The sequence below is a fragment of the Triturus cristatus genome, chromosome 4_1 (genome assembly GCF_964204655.1).
Source record: "Triturus cristatus chromosome 4_1, aTriCri1.1, whole genome shotgun sequence".
Classification (NCBI taxonomy): Eukaryota; Metazoa; Chordata; class Amphibia; order Caudata; family Salamandridae; genus Triturus; species Triturus cristatus.
The window spans coordinates 156,748,198-156,771,765 of record NC_140585.1 but is presented as its reverse complement, the minus strand read 5'-3'; the positions used below and the strand labels follow the sequence as shown (position 1 = coordinate 156,771,765).

General features: G+C 43.6%; 1 protein-coding gene across 1 annotated transcript; it reads left to right on the top strand.

Moving 5' to 3' along the window:
• Positions 1 to 416: 416 nt before the first annotated feature.
• On the top strand, positions 417 to 1,349 carry LOC146853755 (olfactory receptor 8U3-like). The gene has a single exon (XM_085650867.1). It carries the CDS (start codon positions 417 to 419, stop codon positions 1,347 to 1,349), a length of 933 nt encoding a protein of 310 aa, XP_085506993.1.
• Positions 1,350 to 23,568: the final 22,219 nt, after the last annotated feature.

The window sequence follows — 23,568 nt, the reverse complement described above, 5'->3', positions numbered from 1 at the left end:
TTGGATTTGCACCATAAACTGAACATTTAGGAAGGGATGGTGGCTTTACTCAATTTAGACGAATCACCATGCTAAGGTCAAAGTCATATTGACATCAATGTTACTTTAGAGAATATTATACCAGTTCTATAGTGATATCATTATTATTAACTGTAGTTTGATTTTTCACTGGCGGCCCAATTCACAATGGTAAGCTTAAACATAAAGTATAACTTTAGACCTGAATTCTAACTTTAGAGCTAAAGTCTTAGTCTATGTTTACCTTTTTGAATCGGGCCCATAGACTTGAGGTCTACCCTCAGACTTCAAGTCTACACCTAGCGTTTAGGTCTACGTTTACCTTTGTTAATCAGTCCCCAAATAACAGGAAATAAAATAAAGATAACATCTTTTTTTATTATTTCCACAGGGCATGGATGGAGGGAAACTGCTCCAAAGTCACTGAGTTCCTTCTTTCCGGAATCACAGATCTCCCAAACCTACAGGGTATCCTGTTCCTGGTGTTCCTTGCCATGTACATTGTGACTGTTATGGGAAATATCAGCATTGTGCTTCTAATATGGATCAGCCCTCATCTCCAGATACCTATGTACTTCTTCCTATGTAACCTGTCCCTAGTAGACCTCTGTTACTCTTCAGTAATTACTCCAAAGATGCTGGTGAACTTCCTTTGTGAAAAGAATAAAATCCTATTTCATGCATGTGCTATACAACTCTTTGCCTTTGCATATTTTGGGATCACAGAGTGCATGCTGCTCACCATAATGGCATATGACCGCTACATAGCTATTTGCCACCCCTTACAGTACAACATGATCATGACCCCGAGACTCTGCCTACAGCTGGTAATTGGTGCCTTCCTGTGTGCTTTGGTGAACTCTGCTTTAAATGTTGTTGGTACCTTCTGCCTCGCTTATTGTGGGTCTCACGTGATCCACCATTTCTACTGTGATTTCCTCCCTCTTTTAGACATTGCTTCCTCAGACACCTTCAAAAGCAAGCTAGTGCTCTTCATTAGTGCAGACGTCCTTGCCATGAGCGCTGTGTCAGGGATCATAGCCTCCTATGTGTCCATCCTCCAAAGAATTCTGGCAATCCCATCCTCCGATGGGCGGCACAAGGGTTTCTCCACATGCTCCTCCCACTTTACATGTGTTATTCTATTCTATGGGACAATCCTTTTCATGTATCTCAGGCCCTCTTCTTCCTACTCCCAAGATGAGGACAGAGTGGCTTCAGTATTGTACACAGTGGTCATTCCTATGCTTAATCCTCTGATTTACACACTAAGAAACAAGGAGGTGAAAGATGCTTTGAGGAGAGTACTCCATAAAATACAATGTCCTTAAAGTTCACTGAAAGGATTGCCAATGTTTGCCCATTCCTCTTTCTCACACCTTGACCTGGGCATGAAGAGGAAGCCTATCTCTTGAATACTCAAATTTATGGCAGCTTCATTCCCATTTATTGTTGTTGATGTTGATCAAAATTGTTTTCTTTAGATCAGTTCCTGGAAAGAAGACATGCAAGAGGAGTTGTACCATTTGTACATGCTATGCACACAATGATCAAGAAAGCTATAATAATCTAGTTAATTGGGTGTTTCTAGTTTTTAAACTCTTCTTTAAATGTTCATTTTTGCTTAAAAATATTTCCATAACAAGAGTGAATCTTTTGATCTGATCTTTGTTTGCACATTACTATTATACTGTGAGGCTAATCAGCTGAAAAAACACATTTATTTGTCTATTTGGTATACAATTAATGCTAGAAGGTACAATCAGTTAAGGGCACAATCGGAATGTTGTGGTGCACTTGTTTTACCACCAACCTCTTCATTATTATTACAGTAAATTTCATTCAGAACTTTGTCACCCGATTAATGTCACCTGTAAAACTTTAGTAGCCCAACTACAAAACAATTTGCCAACAAGAATAATCTTACAGTAGATGCTGCGATTATTTGGAGAAATCACTCCACATTTAAGACAAGTCTCATTGTCTGATAAGTTCCACCAACCTCCTCCTAATGTTTGACAGACTGAAATGGAAAGTCCTGGCTGATTTGGCCACTAGAAGGAGATATGTTTTTGTCACGATGAGCAACCCACTTGAAATAACCAGAAGCAGAAACATTGTTTTGTGTGAAGGTTTTGTTTTGCTGATCCTACCAATAAACTAGTAACTCAACAAGCAACACTACGCGGATACATTCACAGACAGGACCCTTTACTATAGACCATGTTTGTTTTCGTGTATTTACTTTTTATGTTTTTATTGTTGATTGACTATGCTTTGAAGCCTCAAACACCAAGGAATACAATGTCATATGGCTTGTATGCTGCTTGATAATACAAAATCAATAAAGATCCTTTTCAAAAAATGATCTCACGGTAAGCACTTAACATATCCCCAATATTCGCATACTAACAATTAGTGTGCCATAACACAGTAACACTAAAGTATCCCATCTTTGCTCACAACCTCACACAGGAGGCTAGGCAGCTAGCAATTGGAGTAAATTTGGTGGTCTTGGGTTCAAGACTGAAGTACTGGGAATTTTAAGCCCAGCGGTGCAGGGGAACACACCCTATGACTTCGGGTTCTTCCTGTTTCAGACCTACAGAAACACAGAGTCTTCTGGGTGAAGTCAAAGATCAGTTTATTGGCTGCAGACCAATTACAGGTATCCTAGAAGTACAACAGCGTGTATGTTCTCAGGAGACTGCTAAAAGTCACAGAAACGGGCTTCTCCTTAAATACAAAATATCCTGCTTCAGGCACACATTCCTTGGTTTACGATATGGCCATATACATGTATACATTTCAAACGAAAAGGCAGAGTCATGATGACCATCCCACATTCCAGTTAAGCCAGCCCACAATTATTTACCCAGCAAGGCTCAGATCCCACCTCAGATATCAACAGGCCCCAATAAACACGAGCATCTCCTGTTTAGAAAACAAGCCATAAAACAGGAACAGTCAGGTGTGAAAGAGATTAGGTGGAGGCTCGTGTGGGATGAAAAGGCTTTATGGTGTGTCAAGCCCTGATGCTAATCACAGGTGGAGCGAAGGACGGGGAGCTCGTGAGACCGGACTGACCTGGGGGAGCGGGGCCAAGCTGCCCAGGTCACAGAGAAGTCAAAGGAAGGCACATGTGCTCTAAAAGGCCCGTATTTGCTCGTAATATGTAGCCTATGTGAGGGCAACCATAAGATGGCCACCGCTCTAAGATGGAACCCACGTAGTGATGTATAATAACGTATACACAGTGCATTCATAACTAGAACGTCATACAAAGCACTTGTACATACCGCATTGACCATTCGCGGTTCGCTAATACCGTGATAGACAGGGGTAGGGCCCTGTCTCCTACGCGGTCCCAAATTTCAAAGTACGACAAGACAGCAAGTCTAGTCTTCTTTCCTCTGACAGAAGGTCAGCAAAACAGTCCTTCTAACTACAGGACAGCAGGGCAGTACTTCATCTGAATCGTTCACAGGTCCAGGAGTGGTCTGATTTTGGGTCTGGGAGTACCACCTTGTATCCCCAGTCAATTAAGAGGGCACAAACGGACCCACAGCCCTTAACAAATCTGCTATAGTAGCCTGTGAGACCCAGGAAGGCCCTCACTTTAGTCTGAGCTTCCATGGGTTCCCAGGCCAGAATGGTCTCAATATTGTCCTTGAGGGGCTACACCTTTCCCCCCACTCATGAGGTGTCCCAGATACCGCATGAATCCCTGCCTTATTCAGCACCTACTGGCCTTGATAGTCAGACGTGCTTGCTGCTGAGCCTAAAGCCCCTCCTGGAGGTGGCACAGGTATTCCCACCAGCTGGAGCTGGTGACAAGGATGTCATTCAGATAGGTGGCACCAACAGACCTTCCTCACAGCCATAACCCTGTTCACCAGCCTCTGGAAGGTGGCAGAGGCATACTTTAGTGTAAAGGGCTTCACCCTGAACTGGAAGTGGCACACAGGGGTTTAGAATGATGACTACTCTTCAACACTCTCAGCCAGTGCAATCTACCAGTAGCCTGATGTGAGGTCAAAGGTACTGAGGTACTTTACAGTGTCCAGCCTGTCTATGAGGGTGAGCATCGATCTTGTTGACAGAACGAGTCCTCTGTAGTCCAATTAGAACCATGTTCTGATGTCGTGCCTAGTGGGCTGTCGGATGGCTCTATTACCCTAAATATCAGCATCTTGGAGGCTTGGAGGCTTCCTTCATGATACTAGCTCTGCGCTTGTCCAACAACCTGTACATCATGTTCTTTACATGCCTACTGTCTATAGTATCAATGTTTGAGGTATATAAGTGTGTATGTCCATGGGCGAGGGAGAACAGGGAGACAAACTAACTCAGAAGTTGTTGACAGTCCCTCTGCTGTTCTGGAGTCAGAGTAGGGGAAAAGTTAACACCTTCTACTGACCCGTCATGCTCCCTGGTGGATAGGAGGTCAGTGAGCAGTTCACTATCCTCCTCCACCCTATCATTCATTAACAAGAGCATGGTTACCACAGATCTCTCATAACTTCCTAGTGTGGTTTCAAACAGTTGACATGGAGCACCCTTAAGGGGTTCCTAGGTGCCTTAAAGTCCACCAGGTAGGTGACCTCTTCTGTTTGTTCCTTCACCCTGTATCATCCAGACCAGCAGCCTTGGAGGGCCATAGGTTCCATGAGCTCCATAACTCATTGTTTTTGCCAGGTTGAAACTCAACCAGAGTGACCTTCTGGCCTTTGAATTCCTTATCGCGTTTTTTGAGTAGTGCTTCATCTGGTTTCAGAGAGCCAGCATGTATCTGACTACATCCTGGAGGGCTTCTTGGGAGCGTCTTCCCACCCTCCTTCACTAGGCTGAGATGTCCCCTAACAGGGTGTCCATAGAGGAGCTCAAATGGGCTAAACCCAACTCACTTCTGTGGTACCTCTCTGTAGGAGAAGAAGAGGCATGCCAAGAGGACCTCCCATTCCTGCCACATGGGCTTCGGCAGGCCCATAACATCTCTTTGAGAATCTTGTTAAATCTCTTCACAAGCCCATTTGTTTGGAGCTGATAGGATGGGGTGACATTGTAGGTTTCTCAAAACTCCTACACAGTCTTCTTCATGCCTTTCTCAGACACCACTTCTTCAGGGAACCCCACTTGAGTAAAAATCTCTATCAGGTCCCTAGCCTCTACAGCAGCAGTAACAGATCTCTGAGGAAGACATGGGTTTACCCAGGTGCAGTAGCCTTGAGCTGCCTTTAGAGGATATCATTCTCCCAATTAATTGGGTGAACTCAGCTTGCCACCCCAAGATCAGCACCATTTTAGCGCTTTACAATTTCTTCCTGGTTGGCCCACCCTCCACTTGGCCATCCAGCATGCTCAGACAGGTCTACCAGGACAGCAGTGTTCTCCCCGCTGGTCTCCAGGGCAGCCTCCTCAGGCACGCCCTCAACCTGATCTGTGAAGGTTTCATCAGGGAATCTACATGCATAGCAGGGAACTCAGCTACATTTACAGAACATGAGAACCCCTCCTGTCAATGGAAACCATAGCCACTTAGTGGCTCTGATGTTTATCTGCAACTATGACCTGATAGAATGTATTAGGGATGCCCTCTCTACGTACACCAGATGACACTTCACAGTAGTCAGACTGGTTCTAGTGTCTCTAAAAGCCTCTACCTATATCTGTTGATGGTGACCCACTGCTTATACTTTCAATTAATTGAAGGCATGTGGGCCTTTGGCACCATCTCTCCATTCACCAGGGACGCTAGGGTAATCTCTTCTGCCTCTCCCAAGCTAACTGGGACCACCTCTTTTGCAAATGCTACACTAGACAACAATGGTGTCTGCCTACCAATGGGGGGCTGTGCCTTCTTGAGGCATCTGGTGTGTCCCTTGGATTGCCTACATTTGTAACACTCAGCTCACTAAGCGACAAATTTCCTGTCTGCTTGCCATAGAAGTCCTTCTTCTTTGAGTCAGATTGGATCTGGCTACTGTTCTATTAGAAATAATTTTGGGGGCCATTACAGAACTTCTTACTTTTGAGTTTTTCTCCCCCATCTTTCTTCTCTTGGGACTCCTGACTACCTTTGTGGGAGTCCCTTACACATACCTTCTTGGACCCTGTGGTGCTGAGTCAGAGGTCCACCTCCCTAGCAAGATCCTTGGGGTCAGTGAGCTTACTATCCACTAGTTGTTGAAGCAGCTCTGTAAGAAAAGTATTGAGAATGTGCTCCCTCAGGATCAAATGGTACAGTCCATTATAATCACTTTGCTGCCCTTCACCTAACCACAAAGTGCCTTATTGGAAGGACCAAGGAAATACAAGACTGGTTTGGCAGTTTCTGGCTGTCTCTAAATCTCTTGGGGTACTTGGGCGAGCTCACATTTGGTGACAAGAATAGCTTTCATGGGGCATACCTCATCTGGTCTTCTATTTCTAGTGTGAGCATGGAGTCCCTCCCCACTGTGGGTATGTGTTTCCAGTGCCTCGCCTCTGCCAATAAATCCCTGAGGCCCCCTGCATCCTAAGGGCTACCTCATAGGCTGAGAACCACTTGTCAATGTCATCCCCACCACATAGCTAGGCATGAGGTCTTTCGAGATGTGGACCTTTTTGATTCCATTTGACACTGCAGTATTCCTGCCACCCTTACTGTTGATCTGTGTCTGTCTGAGTCTGACAATCGACTCCTTTAATAAGCCATTTGCTCTAAGGCAAGCTTCTCCTCCCCGGCCACTTTCTTTTCCTCCATTTTTAGCTTGTCCATTTGCAGATGAAATTTCCTCTAAGCTCTCCTGTCCTCCAGCTCCCCAGAGGACAGGCATTAGGAGGACACAATGTTCTCTACCCTGGCAGGGAGATCCATTCCTGGGGACAAGTTATCTTCCTCCTCTGGGTGCTGCAGCTCAGGATCTGTGCCCAGGTCCTTCTCATGCTCTTCCATACCCTCCTCTTTATTCAGGTTTTCAGTTGTTGGTAGCAACTGGTAAGCCTCTGCCCAGACCCTCTGAATATTCAGGAGCTCCAGCTTCTTCCTTTTCTCTTCTTGGTTGGAAGCCCCCTTCCCTTAAAGATCTCATTGAGCTCATCCACCGTGTAGCTCTCCAGAATGGTGAGATCAAATTCCATTCTTGCAGGTATGGTCATAGGCATTGGAAAAAAGCTAAAGCGCCAATCAAGGTATCAATAATCTATATGTGATTTTAGTGTTACAGCAAATTACTGGATGGCACTGCACAAACACAAGTATTGAATCCCACCACTGAATATCAATGTAGAAATGGGGTTGTTGGTTGAGAGGGGTGAAACTCTACTCAAGCAAGAGCCACAATCCTTGTTAGGGTGAAACATAAATAGTTGCTAAATAAACCTGTGCTTAATATTCTGGTAGCTTTGCATAAAAGCAGTCAGGCTTTCCCCAGAGGCAATTTATAAAGTATTTATGCAGCAATCAACCACCAAGAAGGCCAGAACACAACACAAGAAAACTCCAGCACCAATTTAGAAACAATTGAGTAATTGACACTAAAATGACTAAAATGCTATTTTATGCGTAAACATGTTGAGATTCTGTTTTGCAATACAATTCCATTGCAGGTGAAGCTTACATGTGCATCTTCTTCAACAGGATAGTATATATCTGGGGCCTGTTTATTGAAAAGTATATCAGTGCAGCAAGTCACCTTGATGCGCTGCGTTACAGGGAAAGTGCAGGAATACATAAAAGCAGCGCATTCCTGCCTTTTCTCCATCGCTGGTGCACATTGGGCCAATGCAGGGACCCTTGCACAATGGTGCAAGGGAGCCTGTGTTGTATGCATGATTGTGTTTGTTTACGAAGGAGCACCTTCCTGCTCAAAAACAGTCCTCTGAGTAGCATTTTAGTGCATTCCAGGTCTATCAGTATTCATACATTTGGGACTGCCTCAAAATCCATGGGAGTTACATGGAAACAGCAAAGCAACAGCCATGTAACAACTTCCTGGGGCAGAGTAATGCAATGCTGCAATTTGTGCTGCGTTGTGTTACACATGATTTATAATGACACTCAGGGCCACGCACAGTGCCCTTGTATTGCTTGCTAAATTGCATTTTAGGGTTTGTGTTGTGCATGCACTACGTTACGTGGTGCAAACATGATGCAAACCTTTGATAAATATGCCCCACAGTATATATTGTATTTATATAACTCATACCCTATGTTAACTATATCTTGTGCCTCTATCATGCAAAGCGTTCTCATCCATATTTTCATTGCAAATGTTGCATTGATTTTATTAATGATATCATAGAAGACGCCATGAGTGAGGTAATATGTGGGGTAATGAGCAGTGCATGGCAAGCGAATGATTTATTGTTACCTTAGGGCTAGAGTTTTAGTTACTTGAGATAACTGTAACTGGTAAAGTTCATTGGTTTTAAGAGTTTAAAACACCATTTTCTAACTGACATCTTCACCTAAAAAAAAATTTCCCCAGTATATTTCTAGGTTTTTTAAATGTAAATTTATATTTATTAACATTTGAAAGCCAACCCTATATACGGAGCAAATGTAATTTTGATCAGGCATACATATGAATAATACAGACAAAGCAGTATTAATATTTATTACTTAAAAGATATTTGTGAAAGCTTTATTAAAATACATGCCTGTGACTATTTCTTTCTAAATAGTTTTTATTATTACATTTTGTGGTTGAACAATGTAAAAATACATTGTCAAAGACATGTAACATAAAGACATTTTTCTGAGTTTCTTTTCATATTTTTCAATGCATAATTTGCAATATTTAAAACAACCACAAGAGGACAATGTATCTTTTTTACACTTCTTCAGACCAACAACAGCATAGCTGTGGAACCAGTCTCCAGAGGGCACTACCCTTCCAACTTTAGAGCAAAAGCTCTAGCCTAGGAAGTGGTTTAAAAAAATAATTTCTCCTGGGGTCATGATTTCAGTGGGCCAGTAGACTTACTGTTTTCTTTTCTAATGCAGGCCCCTTTAGGGACATCACCAAAAATTCAAAATATGTAAATAGCCCTCACAGGCCATTATGGGACCCTCCTTAAAAAATGAGCCCCATTTCTTGGGCCACTCCCAGGCTAGCATTTATTCATATTTAAGGGGTACCCTGCTATCAACCCGGTTCACACTAAAGCATTATTTTTGTTGGAGGCTGCAGGGGAAGCAGGCCAGCTAACTCACACAATTTCTGCTCCTTTCGCATGGTCACCCAGTAGAGATTTCAAATCACACAGTAGCAGCGAAGATAAGTGAAAAAGCACTGCACCCCAGGATATCAGGGAAAGCCTCAATTACTATTTTTATTCTGTGAGGGGGTGGTTCTTTGGTGGAGGGCAGAGTGTCTCTCAAGTAGCTCTTGGCACCAGGCTCTGCCCCTCAAAAGCCATGCACCACTCTTCACACAGTGATATTTGTTTATAGGTTGATAGGTATGCGGGAGCTTCAAGGCCCCAGTGGCCCGCAAGATCTGTGCTACTGCAGGAGCCTGCATTTTTCTTCTTTTTAAGTAGGGTGCCTGATGCCCATACGGGGCACCCCACAGCTCATCCTTCATTAGGGGTTACGTGGATTCAGCGGGGAGCCAGCATTACTCCCACCTGTGTGAGCAGTTTAATTGGGAGATATTTACTCTTTTTCTCTGCTCACAGAGCACAGCAAGGAAAATGTTTTGTGCCCCCACCTGGCTGAAGCAACTTTGTGCTCTCGCTGCATGGTGAAAATATTACTCTTTCCCTGCCGGTGTTGTCAGACAGGAAAATGGATGGCATCCCCAGAGTGGCCATCCCCCATACACTGTACCTGGGGCAGCCCCATGGGATAGGTGTCCCAGCATCCATAGTAAAGCATATTAAGGCTCTGGAAGTGGGGCACACAGCCACACAGCCCCTTCTCCCCATTTGGTTACTGTGGCTTTACAGGCCAACCGGAACATATTTTGTTTTAGCCAGGATCTGTAAATTCACAGCAAAATAAAAAATAAATAACAAATTTGGTCTCATCCGGGGTCCCTCTGGCAGGACCCCACCACCAGGCCTAGGGTGTGAGGGTATCCCTACCATGCCACCCTATGTTTTTTTAAATGTCTCCTAAGATGGCTGCCTCCACATCCTTGTTGATCCTTGTTGAAGTGGTGGCAGCCAATCAGCTCTCACCAAGAGATCTGTATGCACCACGGATCCTCCGCGGCATGAAATATACAATGTTTTGGGCAATAATTGCTAAAAGATTTACTGAACAGATTTATACCAAATCACAAAAAGAACTCGTACTGGACCAAGGTCTAGTTTTTTTCTGTCAAATTAAGAGTAACTCCATTCTAGAGTTTGGACTGTAGCTGTGTCTAAAACTACTATGAAAAAATGAATGGGGAAAACATGTTTTTGGGACCCTGCCTTGATCTCGACCCCTGCCTGAAGGATCAATCTGAGCAAAAGGTAACACTTTTTAAATAAAGTTTTCTAAAGATTTGGTAAACACAGCCAAAGTTATTTGCAACACAAAAAAGGAATATAGCAACTTACATCCCATGCGTTTACAATGCATGTGATTACGACACGGTCGTTACAACGACCGCATTGTTACATCACTATACATTACAACTCAAGTCATTACATTGACTTGCTGTAGGGGGCGCGCTGGACTTAGGATAAATTACTACTCCAACTACAGTGTGCGCAACAGTAGGGAAGGTGTCGAAATAGTAAATTATACTATTCATTAGGTTAGCACGTCCCTGCAGCAAATCGATGTAATGACTTGCGTTGTAATGTACTGTGATGCAACAATGCAGTCATTATAACGACTGTGTTGTAATCACATGTGTTATAACGCATGCGGCATAATGGCTGTTTCCCACCAAAAAGACATCTTCTATTTAAACGTTGTCCTAACTATAACTACCCAGTTGCGATCCCTAATGTTCCATTCATATATATACATATATATATATATATATATATATATATATATATATATATATATATATATATACATATATATATATATTATCTACTGGCGGTCGCCAGTAGATAGTTATAGTAGGACCGTGTTTCCATAGGAAATCCGCAACATTCTATTTGGAATAACTTTGGCGCCGGTTGACGAATCCTCGCGAAATTTTCAAAATAGGTGGGGCGCTCCGCTCCACTCGTACCCTGAAAGTCTCGGGGGATTCGTCAAGCAGGGGCTGAGATAAAAGCGGGGTCCCAAAACGCGTTTTCCCCATGCAATTTTCGATAGGGACCTTTAGTCCAAGGTACAGCCCGAACGGCTGAACAGAATTACTTGAAATTTGGCAGAGAGGTAGTCCTCAGGTCAGGGAAGTGCCTTTTGCAGGTCTGGTTCAGTAGTTCCTGAGAAAATCAAAAGTAAATTCATATACATATGTGGGCGGAGCCTAACCACACATCTCATCCTGAGATCTGATTGGCTGTCAGCACTTCATCCAAGAAGTGTTGGCTGCCATCTTGGGACCAATATACATGACAGCACCTCATTAAAAAGCATTGCAGTTAATAGAAGGTTTTAAGACTTTAGTTACATTATAAATCATTTGTTGATGGTACCATACTCATTTTAGGAATTGTGGTATGTTCTAAGGTGATTTCACCATGTGAAAAAGCCTTCTGCTGGGATATCATGATTGAGAGAAAAATATTTTCTCATGCTTTTCCCACAGAGGTTTGGAAGGTGATCTATAAGCTTAACTGAGAGCTTATTTTCTGTAAATTCACATTATCTTTCTCAGACATGTGAGAATGAATCTGACATTCTCAGTAAAACATGTACATCCAACAAGGGCAGAGACTGTCAGTTGATTCCTTTGTGTTCTACTGCAGCTTCCCAGAGTGTTCCAAAGAACAACTAGAGTGCTAACAGTCCTACTTATGATAAACGTATGGCACACCTGAAGCCATCTTGCTTGGATTAAAGTGGTAACTCTTAAAACATTTAATTTAAAAAGTAACAAAATGAGGGGGTTCATTTTTCCATAAAAAGTATGATTAGTGCTGCAGAAAGAAAAATTAGGGCACATTTTGAGTGACTTCTCAAATCCTCTTCTATTTCATTAAAAAATTCTGACATGCAGACTGAAACATGCACTTTCAATACCAGCAGCAGTTTTCCCTGGTGAGCAGTAGCTTTACTACAGTGATCTAATGAGCAAAAAGAGTGCTAACATTCTGAATTTATGGCAAATGTGTGACACATCTGAATGCCTTCTTGATGGAATCAAAGTAAAAAACTGAAAGTATTTCCTACTGAGGAGACTGCAGTAAATGAGGAAATTAGGAAACTTCATAACAAATAAGTCTCCCAAGATGGCCACCAGAGACAAAAGAGCCCAAATGTAGCCCAAATATCACCCAGATGTAGCCCAAGTATAGCCCAATGACAGAATGTCCCAGAGTGTTCTTAAAAACAACTAGAGCGTGTCACGTGGTTTTAGGCCACTCCCTATTTACAGTGCTAAGTTAGCTCAATCACGTTAGCTGTTAGACAGCCATCTTGCTGCTTTTGCTGCCTTTGCACCCGACACTGTTGTTACATGTTATTCATTTGAGAAATGCAGACTCGCTCTTGTCTCAAGTGAATGTTATTTATACATCCTTAACAGTTGCTAGTGCCCTTGGTCTGTATATCGAGTAAAGAACTGTTCTAGGACACTAGACGGTGCCGGCTGATTGTGTTCAGGGTGATCGTACCACTGTTTAGTCATAACATGCACGCAGCTGCAAATACCAGAAAGTCGTATGCTTTAATATTACAGCGCAGCAGGTTTTTAGACACATTCGATAGAAGAGGTGAAGCAGAGAACACTGAGCTGATCCTGTGATGTGATACACCTAAGCTGATCTATACGGTATGGGGTCCCCTATGCAAGCCTATAAGACCTTCTAATAGTCTAATAATATTTTATTAGTTGCTAGAGAAAGGAGGGTGGTTGTTTTCCACTGTCATTATTAATATGATCGCTCCTTTCATTTTCTATGGTATTGTAACAATGCTAATGGTAATGATCTTAACCATTTGTCTGCTTATGTTAGCCAAAGTACTGTATAACAGGACTCGAGGTTTATGAATAAATTCTTTAAACTTTACTGTGTCTTAGTTATTCTGTTGTGGACTGATATATATAAGTGCAAACGGGTATTTCGGGTTCCCACCATTCCTGAGAATAACTAAGTCGCATGTTCTGGGCTGTCTATACATTGGGACCGCCGAGCTAAATCTCGGATAACGAATGTGACACTAAGCTAGTCGGATAAGGGGTTCTTAGTTCTGAGGGGAGTTTCTGGTACACCACAATTCTCTAAGGTTCTGGTTTCCTGCGCATAGTTCTGTGCATACGCAGAATCCCTACAACATGGCGCACCTAACGTTTGGTCTTAATATCTGAGATGCCTTAGTAGTGCTTTTATTAGTCCACAACGCCCTCACTCTGGTTTCCGTATAACGGGAGTGACGGTTTAACCTACCTAGGTTTTAGGCTATAGGTTCTTTCAAGCTTGATAATAAAAAAAGGTTACACTAATCTAAGCCCAAGTGCTACTAAAGATCTCGTTGAATCTTCTTTTTAATCCTAATGGCGGTAGACATTCCCGCTCATAGTAGGGTGTCTCTACGTGCTCATTTGAGGACGTATGGGGTGCCTGATGAGGGATGGCAGTGGTGTTTGTCGTTAGTGCAAATACCACTTACCCTTATGAGTTATTTTACTCTTGGGTTACCTTTGAGGCTGTGGAAGATACCGATAAAACGTTCCACAAATACACTGCTACGCAGGTGCCTCTTCATTATACCCCATATATGGCTTTAGAAATTCCAATTTCTACCTGGCAGCATACTATTTGGTTTAATGGCGCCCTCCCCCACACGGTCACCCCAGCAAGACTGGGTCCTTTGTCAATTGAAGGAGCTACTTGGCCGGTGCTGGCCGGACATACACCTCATCCATGCTACCTGACGGTAGGTGTGGATAGCTTACGTATACTACACACAACCCTGATTACGGTCCATAGGGCTTTAGTGCAGTATGTGGGGGCACCTGCAGTTGCGGGACACGGGGCTGATCACCATCATGCGGTGGTGATCAGTCCTGTAATGGTAAATGCGGTTGTTGGCAAGCGCCCCCAGAATAAGGATGAGTATCCTTATTGGCTTGCAGAGAAATTCGATCAACTAGAAGCCGTGTTTCCTAACACTAGTCCTGTGGAAAAACACAGAATACTCACTATTACTTTGCCGAAAGAACTAGTCCCAGACATTGTCGATTGTGACAAATGGGGCAAGGTCTTTGCCGCGACCTATTCGAAGTGCTTCGGCACTACGTCTATGTCGGTACTACCTTCCGTTATCAAAAAAGTCCAGGAGGATCATGGTGCGGAAGCAGCTATTGAGTTGGGAATGCGGCTTATCGACAGCTTCGATATAGTATGTTCCATGATTATGGGAAATCTCAAAGGAGATGCCATGCAGTTTCAAGTGGGAAACATGATGGCACTAATTGCGGATGAAGATAAGCCGAGGGAGTTTGCAAAAGTTATTGCGAAAGCCTATAGGATGGTTGGACGTAGTGCCCTAGGCGTGAAACCCACCATCAAAATTCCTGATGTAGTACAGCACACTAAAGTGAGTTCGTCTACAAAAGACGATAAACCCAACTTTCCAAAACAAAATTGGCGAGCTAAAAAACAAGATAAACAGCAACAGAAACAGGATACTCGTCCTGCCTCTCCTGTTCAGGCGTATGTTTAACGCACTTATGATTTGCGTGATCGTTCTCGTATTAAGTCACCTGATAGGTTTCAGGTTCCTGACCAGCGCTCTCCTCGTTCTTCACAGGAAACAGCGGCTTCACACTTTGGTGGCGGAGACCGTGGGAGAGGCCGGGGTGCTCAAGGTCGAGACCAGCCCCCACAGGCGGACGGAAAAGGCAAGCAAGAAGATTCTGCACGTCCACGTCCTCCGTTTCAGAAAAAGAAAGTTGCTGCAATCTCAGCGAAGTATGCCTCAGATGGTACGGACACAGCTTCTGAACATGAAATGGGCGCTGACGCTGCTAGACAGCGCGGCGGAAGTTACAGTAGTGCGGGGAGCACTGCGTCCATTTCTGGAGGCGACAGCAACTAAAATCTATGTGACAGTAGAAACTGCTGATACTCGCGTAGCCCCCCTGAGAGATTATTTGACGTAGTCCTCAATATTGAGGGTGACATACAACGAAAAATTAACGCAGTATTTTGGGATAATCTGACGACCACCTATGATATACTATTGGCGGAAAAAGATTGGCCCCCGGTTTTCGTTCTAAACGCTCCAAGGGGGGAAGAAGTCATTCTTCCTTCTTTTGGACACGTTGTGCCCAAGGAGGAGTCTGGGAAGTTAGCCGAGGAGTGGGCTCGGGTGCTAGCACCTGCGTTGTATCGTAATCAGGTGGGGTGGGATAAATGTTCTGCCCTCCACGAAATTCCATTGCGGTCCGACCCCCAGCCACAACCTCAATACCCTATGCGTCGGGAAGCTAGGTCTCACGTTGCGTCAATCCTTGAACAATTGGAATATCAGGGAGTAATTGAAACGTGTGTGTCACCCATGAATAATCCTTTATTCACTGTGACGAAGCCTGACGGATCGTACCGCCTAGTTTTGGATTACCGGCACTTAAACTCGCACTGCCGGAATTGTGCGGTGCAAAATACACATAGTTCGGCTCTCGTCGATAGTCTTGTGAGAAAGAGGTTCAAAACCACACTCGACTTGTCCAATGGCTTTTATTGCCATAACATATCCCCTCATAGTTATGAGTGGACCGCCTTTACTTCGGGTGGTAAACAAAAAGTGTTCAAAAGGCTTCCTATGGGCTATAAAAATAGTCCTGGGGTATTTGCTGCCCGTGTGGTCTCTCTCTTAGAGATGGTAGACCCGGAGGCATACTCGTACGTTGATGACATATACTTAACAGACGACGAGTTGCTTCCACACCTTGCTCGCGTGGACAACATAATTACTATGTTTGCGGACTTTGGTTACAAGTTTAACTTTAAGAAGTCCCACATTGCCGAGTACACAGTATTATTCTTGGGGTACGAACTCAACAATGAGGGCCGCGGCTTGGCTCCGCAGTTCCTTGAGAAATGCGCACGCCTTCGTATCCCTGCGACATTGAAACAACTCCAATCATTGCTGGGCTTTCTGAATTTCGGTCGTACCCACATTCCTGAATATGCCCAGCGTATCAAGACACTATATGCCTTGGTACAACCAACTTTTACCAAATCTTGCTGGCTGCCAGAGCATTCAGCTGCATTGTACTCTTTGCAGTCTGACCTTCTTACTGCGAAATATTTACAAACTCGTGATAACCACACAAACCTGGTCATAAGAATTGTACCGGGTGTGGAGGGGTTCATGTACTTAACATACAATGAGGGCGACACAGTCCCCATTGCTTACAAATCTCATTTATATACTTCGGCTGAAATGCGTTTCTCCACTGTCGAGAAAGTTTTGACAGCAGTTCAGATGGCAATCCTGAAAGAACGAGCGCTATCACAGGGGAAACGCATGATGGTGGTGACACCATTTCCTGCCCTAGAGGCAGTCACTAAAGCAAGTGTGCCGAATTCTAAAGCTTTGCATCCAAGGTGGATGCAATGGGCGACCTCCTTAGCCTCGCCTGATGTCGAATACATCTTTGACGCAGGGCTACAGACTCAGGAGAGTTTGGAGTATGAATTAGTTCATCCGGCACCACTTACATTGCGCCCGTTGGAGGAGTTCCATTGTGTCATATACACTGATGGGTCCACGCAGCCCGCAACTGGATCAAGGCACGCTTATTCAGCGGCTTGCGCAATTGTTGTTGGTACTTTCGTGAATGGAGAATTCATACAGGACGCGGTGCATACGCAGACTTTGGGTGATTGTACCGCACAATTGGCGGAGCTTCGTGCTCTGGTGCTTGCACTGGAGTTTGCTGATCATAGAGTCACAACTCTTATAGTGAGTGATTCTTACTATTGTGTTCAGTCTTACAACGACAATCTGATGTTTTGGATCGCGAATGGATTTCGTGATTCAAAAGGTAGCACAGTGAAGCATAAAACGCTTTGGGCTAGGGTGGCTGAAGTAAAAGGCAGTCGGCCCCTTGTGAATGTTATTCACACTTTTGGTCACCAACGAGTTGGCGTCCATGCTGTCGGTAACAGTTTGGCTGACGAGGCAGCTAAAACAGCAGTGGCAACATACTTGGTAGCAGCAGTTACAAGATCCAAAAGTAAGATCGATGATGACATCTTGGCAGCCATTGCTGCTTCAGAGACTGGGACAAACTTCCCTAGAGGTTTCCCTTCTCGATACCATTATCACTTAAGTCCTGATAACGTCCTGTTAGTGAGGATTAATGATGTTGGGGATAGAGTTATTCCCAATGCAGACTGCAGGGCTGCTTTGGTGCAAGCTGCGCACGAGGGTGTTGCATCTGCGCACGCCGGAGTGTCCGCAACTGTGTCACTGTTGCAGCAGCGTTATTGGTGGTACGGTTTGTACAAACATACGCGGACTTATGTCCTCAATTGTGGTATTTGCCAACAAATAAAGCCGTCTTCTGTGGCGCGTCCACCACAAACGCAGCTGCATATATCTAATCAACCACTAGCATGTGTTTATTTAGATCACTGCGGTCCTTTTTCCACTGACACTGCGTACAAGTATATCTTGGTTGCAGTGGATTCGTGCACACGTTTTCTTTGGGTGTGGCCACACAGGAGTGCTGACGCCCGGACTGTCATCAAAGCATTGCGTGTCTTTATAGGGAGTTTTGCATGTGGAACCCTTCACTCTGATCAGGGCCCTGCGTTCGCCTCTAAGGCGTACAAAGAAGCTATGAGAAGTTTGGGGGTCCAGGTCAAATTTTCGTCTCCATACCGGCCTGAGGGCAATAGTGTTGTGGAACGAATGAACCGTGACCTAAAGCAATCATTGACAGCCAGGGTGTTAGGTACTGGCAAAAACTGGCTAGCTCATTTGTATGACGTCCAACGTGCACTTAATAATCTCCCTAGAAGGTCTCTGGGTGGGAGGACTCCGTACATGATGCTCTTCGGGGTTCGAATGTTTGTTCCAGACCTTGAGGGTCTAGACATGGCAGCAGCGGCCGCGCCTTTTGACTTAGATGACCACTGTAATGTCTTACAGAATCTTCAAGAAGCAAGAGACACTCTAGCAAAAGAGCACATATCCACTGCGTCCGAAGCTGGACTTCAGATTCCGGTAGTCGGCTGGCTACCCAGAGTTGGTGATCTGGTCCGTGAGAAGGTGGAGAAGAAGAAAGAGTTTGGACCCTCTTATCGTGCACCAGTGCCGGTGCTTGGTGTTGAGGGTACACGTACAGTTGTTTTGCCTCCACTTCCTGGTCACAGAGACAACAGGTACATTTCAGTTGACAATGTCAAGCTACACAGGGTGGCCGATACTCCATAGTCTGACACCTTCAGTTTCTTGCCCTTCAATGATGCGCAGTTCTGTTGTGGTGCCACCATCTGACATCGTGCCTGAGGTTGCCATTGAAATGCAAGTACTTTCTGATTCTGCTGTATCGCCTACGGATGGTGATTTGCCCGATGATGCTGAGTATTCTTATCCTGCTGATGTTCCATTTCCCCTTTTGCATTCATCAGAAATTCCCCAGTCTAATTCTTCCTTTGGAACTGAATCATTGACTTCCACTGCCCCTTCCAAATTTTCAAAATTTTTTGCCTGGTTCAAGAGACAATTTTTGGTTCCCCCCTGGATTTACATTTGGCTGGTGCTCATTTGCATTTTTTTGTTCATGTCTATTGGCTTTGTGGTGGTGTTTTTTAGGCTTATAAATGGACACTACCTGAATGAACGTTCTACAATTGGATTAATTTATGGAACTTTGGCCCCACATTCATCATCGCACATCATGAAGAGGGACCAGACTTTTGTGAATATCACCGCCTGGCCTGTCCGTGATGGAATAGCATGGGATGCAGTTACATTTCAAATTCATGGGCCCACGGAAGTGATTAATGTACCATCTGTATATCGTGTTTCTATGGGTGATGTGGTAAAACAGAACATTCGATCTGATGATTGGGATGTAAAAACTATAGAGACACTGTTTTCTGATTTGAAATACTATGCCGCATTTGATGCTGAGGATTTGTATTTGAATACTGAAAACTATGCAGAGCAGTTTTGTTATCAACATTATGGTACTCATTTTCTTCATAGGGCTAACACATTTCGTAGTTTAGTCAACTTTACTCAGTGGGAACATTGCCCTGCCCCGATGATTGGTAGTTCAAAGACTTTGGTCAACAAATTTTCATATTTTTCAGATTTCAGTGTGTCCAATAATGCATCCTTTTATTTTAAAATTAAGGACGAACCTATTTCAAAGGTGCGTTTGACACACACTAAATTGTTGTTTTCTAAGTCCTTTATGGACGATTTGGCAATTGGAGGGTATGACGTTTGGAAAGATACTATTGATCTCAAATCGGTTTGGGGCACTAGGTCCTGGCAAGTACAAGGAACAGAAGCTTTACATCATGCCTGCCTCATCCCAAACCACATGTTATTTTTAAATTCCACAATTTTTCAGACAACCTGTTTTGGATTGGCGATATCTAAAAAATTAACTTCTCCCTCGATCCCGGATCTGAGTGCTTATCCTGATTGGGAGAATCACACAGATCTGTCCCTTGCTATGTTGCAGTCTTTTATTTCCAATTCCACCTTCAATATTAGTGCAGTTGACCCTAAAGGTTGGTTGGTATGGCAGAGAAGTTCGGATACCTGTCAACGTAGATTTTTGAGGTTGGTTCCCGGATACATACAGGATAGAGTAGACCCTCGTTTTATATCCTCACACACTGTCACTACCTACTCGGTAGGTAAATTGTGCCAGACATGGCTGTAACATTCCACATTAGATTCTGTTAAAATTCACTTGTCCCGTTTACAGGACAAAATAGATTTGAATGATTTTGTTAAAGGTCCCGCATTGGGAAGATCCAAAAGGTGGGTGTATGCTGTTTACAACGAGGTTTGGAAGTTGTCGCAGATTGAGGCTGCTTCCAGGCTCCGTGCTATTGACCAGGCCAATATGGAAAAAGTATTGGCAGTAATAGATAATAGTATTAACACCTTATCTTCGAGAATATATACATTAGATAACATTGTTTCATCTGTTGTAGATATTGTCCAGGAGGATGTGTCTGTGTTATATCATGGTCAAAATCAATTACGATCGATTATGCAATTTGCTTGGACTTTGCAGACGTTAAAGGCGGGGAAAGTACCTTGGGATTACATGAATATTTCTTCTTTATTCCACCCATTTAATCTGACAGCAAAGCAGCAATTCATGTCCATGAAAGATGCTATGTATTCACTACTGCATATAGAAAAGTTAGAACCTTTGCCTTTTTCAGTGGCTGAGTCTGATTATGCAGTGTGGCTCATCCATGGGATGGTCACTCTCCCGATTTCTATGTATAGGTTTAGTTTGTGCATGAAACATTACGCCTTGGGCAGATATGAAAAACTTGGTTCTGCATTCTTGCATGAAGTCTGGTCTCTCCCATTTACATATCGATGTGAGAGAGAAGGCAAAGAAGTTTTTTTGAAGGGTGAGGAGTGTACGTCTGCTCCTGATCATTCCGTAGTGTGTAGACATATCCAATTACATGGATCGTGTAATATGAATGCCCCTAATTTAGCTTGCGTGTTGAAGGGCATTCCTGTGCCAGTTATAACGCCATCATTTACGCTGCTTGCTAATGGTAGTTATCTGCTTTTAAATAGTGAGGCTTGCTGTGGGATGTAAGCTGGAATTCCCTATATTGTTTCAGTTTCACGGAGGGTAATTTGCTGTAATAACGTGCTTTTCCCACCCCCGCAAGGCCGGCTTGATATATCCATCTGGCCGACGATTCCAACCTTGAAAGCAGAGTTCAATAGGATGAGCAGAATAAGGGCTCTTTTGTCTCAAAAGGAGGTTGCGTTGACTTCGTCCCGTGAAACATTTCTCCTTCAAGTGGCGAACACTCGCACAGAAGTTCAAGCTCTTTTGAATACTGACCTCCCCCTGCATTTTGGCACATTAATACACACTATCTTCAATGCTTCTTCCACGACTGGTCTTGTCCATTTTTTTAAAATTGTAGGCTCTGGCCTTGTGACGTCTTTCCAGTCTATCTTTGGTATAATACCAGCTATTTTTCATTCTATTTTTGCTGGTGTTTTCGGAGGGTTTCCTCTGATTCTCGCATTAATTGCTGGCATACTTCTGTTGGTCTGCGCTCTACGCTATGGATGCACGACTTGCGCTACTCGACCACGGATTCAGCCTGTTCCATCTGCGTAGCCGGATGTGGGAATCCTATGGGACTTTACCTCTGGCTACCTTGAGTGTCGCTTATGGATTATCCTTCCGGTTCCCGTTTTTCACTTGTGTACAGCCTGTTTTTCACTGTCTCGAATGTCCGTTCCAATGGGCTCTTGATATGTGTTTGTCAAACTTGGTGTCACCTGACCTGGATTTTGATCGACTGATGTATCCCTTAGTGGTTCATGAGTTTGACTGTTCTGGAGTCGGGTTTATGGCCTTGGGTGCGGCGCATGGAGTCCTTGGTTTATGGGATATCGAGAAGGCAGCAGTTGACTTCCTGGCACGAAGTTACATCGAGATGCCTGCTTCTTGTCCACGTGGAGTGCTTGATACTCATTTCCCTGTGGAACACGTGTGTTCTTTTCCTTTGCTGAATTGGATGACAGACAATTTTGCGGATGACTCCAATGATTTTCTACTGGAAGCTGCGGCTGCATATGCTGCTTATACTTTCCTAGATTGACAATTGTGCTCATAATGTCTGATGGCGAGTCATGTGGAGTTAAATTTTTTTTCCACAAGCGATCGTTGGCCTCTATGGACGATGGCTTGTGTTTTTACTTATTTTTCTCTTCGACTTTTTTTTCTCTCATTTTCTGAAAACTCACATTTCAAGCTCTTTAGTCTGCATCGTTGATCTTGAACTCTGCGTTCTATTAAAATATACGCCCCTGGTAGTCCCGTGGTTCGATCAAAGGGGGATGTCACGTGGTTTTAGGCCACTCCCTATTTACAGTGCTAAGTTAGCTCAATCACGTTAGCTGTTAGACAGCCATCTTGCTGCTTTTGCTGCCTTTGCACCCGACACTGTTGTTACATGTTATTCATTTGAGAAATGCAGACTCGCTCTTGTCTCAAGTGAATGTTATTTGTACATCCTTAACAGTTGCTAGTGCCCTTGGTCTGTACATCGAGTAAAGAACTGTTCTAGGACACTAGACGGTGCCGGCTGATTGTGTTCAGGGTGATCGTACCACTGTTTAGTCATAACATGCACGCAGCTGCAAATACCAGAAAGTCGTAGGCTTTAATATTACAGCGCAGCAGGTTTTTAGACACATTCGATAGAAGAGCTGAAGCAGAGAACACTGAGCTGATCCTGTGATGTGATACACCTAAGCTGATCTATACGGTATGGGGTCCCCTATGCAAGCCTATGAGACCTTCTAATAGTCTAATAATATTTTACTAGTTGCTAGAGAAAGGAGGGTGGTTGTTTTCCACTGTCATTATTAATATGATCGCTCCTTTCATTTTCTATGGTATTGTAACAATGCTAATGGTAATGATCTTAACCATTTGTCTGCTTATGTTAGCCAAAGTACTGTATAACAGGACTCGAGGTTTATGAATAAATTCTTTAAACTTTACTGTGTCTTAGTTATTCTGTTGTGGACTGATATATAAGTGCAAACGGGTATTTCGGGTTCCCACCATTCCTGAGAATAACTAAGTCGCATGTTCTGGGTTGTCTATACATTGGGACCGCCGAGCTAAATCTCGGATAACGAATGTGACACTAAGCTAGTCGGATAAGGGGTTCTTAGTTCTGAGGGGAGTTTCTGGTACACCACAATTCTCTAAGGTTCTGGTTTCCTGCGCATAGTTCTGTGCATACGCAGAATCCCTACAACAAGCGCTTACTGTCTTCATTATGACAAAAGTATGGCACACCTGAAGCCATCTTGATTGGAATAAATTGGTAACACTTAAAACATTTAATATAAAAAGGAACACAATGAGGGGGTTCATTTTGCCATAGAAATTATGATTAATGCTGAAGAAAGAAAATGAGGGCACATTTTGAGTGACTCCTCAAATCCTCTTCTATTTCATTAAAAAATTCTGACATGCAGACTGAAACATGCACTTTTAATACCAGGAGCAGACTTCCATGGTGAACAGTAGTTTTACTACAGTGATCTAATGAGCAACTAGAGTGCTAACATTCAGAATTGATGGCAAATGTGTGACATATCTGAATACCTTCATGATGGAATCAAAGTAAAAAACTGAAAGCATTTCCTACTGAGGAGACTGCAGTACATGAGGTAATTAGGAAACTTCATAACAAATAAATCTCCCAAGATGGCCACCGGAGATAAAA

What these genes read in the sequence shown, in the direction of transcription:
- LOC146853755 (XM_085650867.1), top strand. Translation starts at nt 417, where the DNA reads ATGGAGGGAAACTGCTCCAAAGTCACTGAGTTCCTTCTTTCCGGAATC.